Source organism: Lolium rigidum, chromosome 4, assembly GCF_022539505.1.
Source record: "Lolium rigidum isolate FL_2022 chromosome 4, APGP_CSIRO_Lrig_0.1, whole genome shotgun sequence".
NCBI lineage: Eukaryota > Viridiplantae > Streptophyta > Magnoliopsida > Poales > Poaceae > Lolium > Lolium rigidum.
The window spans coordinates 8,361,995-8,368,653 of NC_061511.1; the positions used below are offsets into that span (position 1 = coordinate 8,361,995).

Here is a 6,659-nt window from a genome sequence, read left to right on the forward strand (position 1 = left end):
CAATGATATAACCTTGTTATTAATAACATCCAATGTTCATGATTATGAAACTAATCATCCATTAATCAACAAGCTAGTTAAGAGGCATACTAGGGACTCTTTGTTTGTCTACATATCACACATGTACTAATGTTTCGGTTAATACAATTATAGCATGATATATAAACATTTATCATAAACATAAAGATATAAATAATAATCACTTTATTATTGCCTCTAGGGCATATCTCCTTCAGTCTCCCACAGCGTCTACAGCACGCAGACGGGATGGCGACGGCGCAGAGTTACGATCTTGCATTGGGCTACGGGCCCGCACGATCGCAATCTGGTGGGCGGCTTAGCAGATCAATGGTCTCCTCCATGGCCTCTGAACAATATGATCGTTGGCAACCACCTCACAGTCGAAAGTGAGGGACGTATATTTGCAACACCAGCCGTCCTTGGTCAGATCGAGCACGGTTCTGCGGCCGGCGAACCGCCTGTGCGTCTCCGCGGCGATTGCCTCCACTAGATCGAGCATAGCGCGGCTGACTCCATGATCCAGTGTGCGCGCCGGGACTGGCCAATGCGGCAGACGAATCGGGAGGCCCGGGAAGGAGCGGCGCGAATACCTGGCCTCCAAACTGATGGCGTCCGGGCGGCCAGTGTCCGCATCTGGAAGTATCTGGGGCAGGAGCACTTAAGCACCGTGTACATGTGCGTGGCCAAGGAGTCGTGTGGGTGCAAGTTCGTCCTGATCAACTCTTCTAGCGGAAGCTGCTGTGATGCAGGACTACGAGGACGCGCGCCTGACGCATGATCCAGATATGTGTACAGGGCTACAAAAAGGATGCTGGCTCTTCTTGTGTAATAATACCTTCCGGTATGTGTAAATTGAGTCATAAATATTGATTACAATCTTTGGTTTCAAATTTAATTTATAGACTTATTTCAGAGCGTTATAAAGCACTTTATGCATATATATCTTCAAGTTTAATGATTCTTTTAGGTTAGGTTCTTGCCCTGGCTTATGATAATCTATTGTCCTCGAATTACGTAAGAATGATTAGATTCCCCCGGGGGACGGACGTCCCGCAGCCTCCTGCTTCTGCGTGCGACGCGTGTCGCTGGGCCCCACTAAAACAGGTCGTCCCCTACCTCCCAAATTCTCCAACGCCCACTGAAATTTCTTCGATTCGCACAGGGCCATGGCCGCCTGCCGTTTCCGCCCACGGCCCACGCTGCTCCGCCACTCGCCGGCGCCGCCACACCGTCGTCCGCCCCAGCACGAGCTCCGCCAGTCGACGGCCCCGATCTGGCAGCGGACGGCGCCCCCGGTGGAGGAGGACGGGCCTCCGGCGCGTCGGGCGAAGGCAGCGCAGGGGCGCGAGGCAGCGGGCGGCGACGAGGCGCGACGCAGGCGAGGACGAGGAGGAGGCGGTGCGGGGGGACGCGGGGAGGGATCTGAGCAGGAGGCGGGCGGAGCAGCCGGCTTTATACATGGGGAGGAGAGCAGGTGCAGCCGTGCGACTCGCGAGGAGGTGGAGGAGGCGGTGCGGGGGGACTTGCGCGCCGGCGAAGGGGCCGCTCGTCGCTGGGGGCGCGCCAGCAGTGGAGCAGCACGGGGGACGGGGGAGGAGCAAACCGCTGCAGATCGGAGGTTGGAGAAGATCCCGTCGATGGCGATGTACTACCAGTGGTGGGTGCGAGGTGCTACGGCTGTGGCGTCTCTGTTAGGGGCTGTTGTATATAATAAAAACACTGATGATGCTAAGATTATACATTTTTCGGCTACAATTGTTCCGTTGTTTTGCTAATTTGCTACTGAAAATTTGCTGCTACGATGTCTTCGGCGAGTTCTAATATCATTTTTGCTATAATATCATATAATTTGTGCTACAAACATTGTGTGATATGTGCTACAAAAATGATGTCAGCTATCTTTTTTTTTTGCTATAATTGTTTTGTTGTTTTGCTACTTTAGTATAGAAATTTTGCTACGAGGTCTCCGGCGAGGTTTTCGTCAATATTTTCGATGATATTGGGTTTTGCTACATTAACATTTTTCTGCTACAATAGAATTTTTTTTGCTGCGAGGTCTCCGGCGAGCTCTCCGGCGAGGTCTCCGGCGAGCTCAGCCTTTTTTTGATTTTCATGACTGAACCGTTTTTTGCTACAATGTAGCAAAAAACGGGTTATTTTTTTGCTGCCGGGAAGTGTTTTTTTGCTACATTCAGTAAAAGCAGATCTAGCCGTACAAGATGGCCGATCCGACGGCTGGCGACCCGGGGGCTGGGAAATCAGATCCCCCGGGGGACGCCCAGCAGTTCAAGGAGGAACTACTGGAAATATTGATGTGGCTAAATTGAAGTGTGGTACAACTACTGGAAATCCAAGGTACACTCAAGGAGGAACCATAGTTCAAGGAGGATGATTTTATGTTTCTATGCGTTTTTGTAGATTTTGCTTTCCCCCGGTGCAACGCACGGGCATGTTTCCTAGTATAACTAAATTTAATATACTCTAACAGATCCGCTTTTTTCGACCACGCGGAAGCAAAACAGTTGTTCAACTCTGTTTGCGTCGCCCAGTGACTATTTACGTTGCCCGTCCTACAGTTATTTGTATGTGCCATGGACGGATAGATCTGATCACGGTCGATAAGGTCGGACCACCGGGCCATATCACGTGTTCCACGAGAGGGGCCCCGTGTCGTTGGATCAATTGGTCAATAATAGTAAGGTTCTTTCAAAATAAAAATAAAACTAGGACGATGTCCAGCTGCATAATTGCTCCTGGCCCGTCAATTTCATCTCACCAGCTAGTCAGCTCCCATACCACATTGCTTAATAGCCTCACTAGTTATTGCTACTCGCCTACTCCAACACCAGGAGGAAGACGAGAGGAGATGGATCGAATAGGTGAAGTGGTGGTGGCAGAGTCCTGCCTCGTGACGCCGAGTACGGAGACGCCGAGGAGAGCCCTATGGCTCTCCCCGCTCGACCTCTTCTACGCCAACAGAGGCCACATCCCGCTCGTCTCTTTCTACCGTCCTTCCTCCAGCGGCGCCACCGACTTCTTCGACGTGACTAGGCTCAAGACGGCGCTAAGCAAGGCCCTCGTCCCCTTTTACCCTCTTGCCGGCCGGCTCGACGTCGGCCAAGACAGCAGGCTGCAGATCAACTGCGATGGCCAGGGCGCGCTCTTTCTCGTGGCCCATACCTCTAGTCTCACCGTCGAAGACTTGAGTGACTTTAAGCCGTCGCCGGAGCTAAGAAGGCTGCTCGTTCCCCACCTCAACTCAGCCGAGGCGGCACCTATCATCTGCGCCATCCAGGTATAGTAATACTGTATTAGTTTTTTTCTTTTCTTTTAATCAAATCAAAACTCGTATAGTTACCTGCAAGAAGCCACACACTGCACTACGCATGCTTTATCTTAGGGTGGACTTTCAGCTGAGCAGCCGGTGAACACCCCTATCTGTGTTGTTCATAGGTGCGTCAAGATCCATATTTAGCTCTTTAAAAAAAACAGTACAACGCGGACATTTATATATATGTATATATATTCATCCCTATGAACGCACATACGCACACTTTACCCCTATGAGCACCTTTGGATTGGATCTTGAAATTGACGAAGTCACCATACACGTCTCGCTGTCGACGGGAACGTCGTCTCCCACTGAATGAATATTTCACCTTTATGAGATACACATATATCAAACTTAGGATTTGAACTCTAGTGGGGTGGAGATACAACCACCCTCCTAACCACCCAACCTTAGGTTGGTTCTCAAATTTAGCTCGTTTTCTTCTAAACCAACTTTCATGCTTTCAATCTCTCACACAATACAATATATGGATTTGACAGTCTAGTTGTAATGTTTCAATTAATATCATATAAAGTTTGAGAGGTAACAAAATTTTGAAAAAAGCGTGCATTACCAAATTCAGTAGTAAAGCCTACTCCTGGCGCTATATAATATTGCCATGTCATCTATCTTCATTCTTATCGAAAATATATACAATAGTTAGAAGTAAGTGCCGTTTGGATTGCTACCAAATCATACCCTACCAATTATTTGGTCATGACCAAAAGATTGGTTGTTGTTTGGATAGTTGCCAATTTTTTGGCTTGCCAATGCTCCACTACCAACTCTAGTTCAATTTTTTAGCCAATGTTGGCCAACTTGTGGGCAAGGAATAGCTCAACCAAAATATTGGCTAGCCAAAATTTTGGTGGGGCAATTTTGGGCACAAACCAAACACACCCAAAGTGCACATCTGAACCTGACCTCGTATGCTCTTTCTCTGTTAACTTTTTTACAAAAAATAGCAAATAATTTTTTTTAATCTGATTTTTTTACAGTGAACGTGAGAATGTGTTCGAACTTCAAGCAACATCGTGGTTTAAAATGACATGTTTGGTGGTCAATGCAAAAATAACAAAATTTGGTGTTGTTTGGAGCATTTAGATTTGTTGTTGCAACAATCAGATTTATCTTTTTTGCACAGACCAACACATAAATCTTTTCTCGAATTTTTTTTGGCATGGTATTAGTACACATGTTCATAACCATCTTACAGAAAATTCAGGTTATTTTATTTTATTTTCTATTTTTTCTAATTCTTTTATGAACCAACAGCATATGAGCTCGGGAGCACAAAAACCATGTTCTCTACTACCTTATGAGTAAATACCTCACTTTGTATTATCACAAAGCACCAAGTGACCTAGAAGCTTGTGTTGCAGCTAGCTGTTATCCAACAGTTCCCGTTTATTCCTTTATTCTTTCTCTTCAAACTAAGTAAAAATATATTATTTAATTTGTTATAGTCTGCTAGCTAGTTTATTGTACTCATTTTGGTGCTCAATGCTCAATCACAACAATATTTCAGTGATATGCGAAGTTTCCATTTCATTAGATACTCCCTCCCATATATAATAAGTGTTGGGGTTTTAGTTTATTTTAGTTTAAATCGAAACTGAAATCCCAACACTAGTTATGGATCGGAGAGCATATAAAGTTTGAGAGACAAAAGAAACTTGAAAAAAGCATGGTTTGTAGCTGTCATGGTGCTCAATGGTCAATCACAACTTCCCTTCCGGCTACAGGTTACCTTTTTCAGGTGCGGTGGGGTTGCCATAGGGGCGGCGCTGCACCATCTCGCCGTGGACGGCAACGCTGCGTCTTACTTCTTTCGGGCATGGACTGCCTTCTGCAGGGACGGCGAGAGAGCCGTGGTGGAACTGCCCTGCCACGACCGGGCCCTGCTGTCCGCGCGTGAACCGCCGGTCGTCCGTCCCGACGCCCTCTCCATTCTCTGCCCATCGCTAAACTTATCTGAGGCGTCGGGCCCCGTCGCCACCGAGGTTTTCCTCCTCGGGAAGGACCACGTCTCCGCTCTCAAGCGCATCTGCGGTGGCGCGACCACCTTCTGCGCCGTGAGCGCGCACATGTGGCGGTGCATGTGCTTGGCCCGACGGCTGCTGCCGGGCGCCACCACGCGGCTCGTGTTCCCGGCCAACGTCCGGCGCAGCCTCAACCCGCCGCTCCCGGACCGCTACTTCGGCAACGCCGTCATCATCCTGGCCACCGCAGGCAAGACACAAGATATCATCGCCCCGGGCGGCCTGGCCTCCGTCGCGGGAAGGATCAGAGGCCTCATTGGCAGGATGGACGACGAGGTGGTGCGCTCGGCGGTCGACCAACTCGAGCTGGCCAAGATCGACGGACGGCCTGCTCGGGGAAGCCTGCCGGCAACGGACCTGAGGGTGATCAGCTGGCTGGGCATGCCGCTCTACGACATGGACTTCCGTTGGGGGAAGCCGGTGGCGGCGCTGCGTGCTGAATCAAACTACGGAGGCTTCGTGCACCTGATGGACGCTTCTCCACAAGACGGCGGCGGCGTGCGCGTTATCTTGTGTGCAGAGGCCGCAATTCTCAGTGACTTTAAGCGGTTGTTGTACGCCAACATGCAGCACTCCGTGCTCTAGCCGGCTGCAATTCCTACGATAATCAGCACCCCCTTCTTACGGCAGCTTTACATCTCTCAAAAGTTTGATGTGTGCGATATGCTTAGCTCTGTGTATGCGTTCTTGAGTTGAAGTGTGTTGTTCTTGTAAGTTGATCCAGTATCATGTGAAGTTTACAGTTGCCTGGAAGCCCTTTTTTGTGCAACAATAATGATTCGTCTATCACACTAGTACAGAACCTTTACATACATCTGAAATGAAATGGCTCATCACACGTGGTATACCGCTGAAATGGCTCATCACATGGTTCAGGTAAAGGTAGACGATCAGCGCATATGGTTTACTTAACCGTGTGCGAAGGATCGCTTTTTGCACATATTATTATTTCGGATTTGCTAATTCTCAGTATACTGGAAATTAGCTTAACTCTTAGTAAAGTCCATAGCCGTTGGATCTGTATCCTTGGTGCCGGACTCCTGTCCCTCGCCCGCTTCGGATCGTCTTTGTTGTTGGGCGCGGCCTCTAGTGCAGCGCATGCAGGTTTGCCTTGGCCCTTTTCTTTAGTTTTACTTGTTAGGGCATCTCCAGCGGCGCGACGCATTTCGGACGTCGAAACGGACGCGTCGTGTCCGTTTGCGTCGGCCAAAATGGTCGAAATCGTCCGGACGTCCGTTTGCATCGGGAGTGGCTCCAGCGGCTCG

At 49.0% G+C, this 6,659-nt stretch overlaps 1 protein-coding gene across 1 annotated transcript; it reads left to right on the plus strand.

Annotated features, from left to right (window-relative positions):
- The first annotated feature begins 2,834 nt into the window (after positions 1–2,834).
- Positions 2,835–5,979, plus strand: LOC124646653 (putrescine hydroxycinnamoyltransferase 1-like). Its single transcript, XM_047186745.1, has 2 exons — positions 2,835–3,316; positions 5,098–5,979. Exons 1-2 carry the CDS (start codon positions 2,888–2,890, stop codon positions 5,977–5,979), a joined length of 1,311 nt encoding a protein of 436 aa, XP_047042701.1. The 5' UTR covers positions 2,835–2,887.
- The last annotated feature ends 680 nt before the right edge of the window (positions 5,980–6,659 follow it).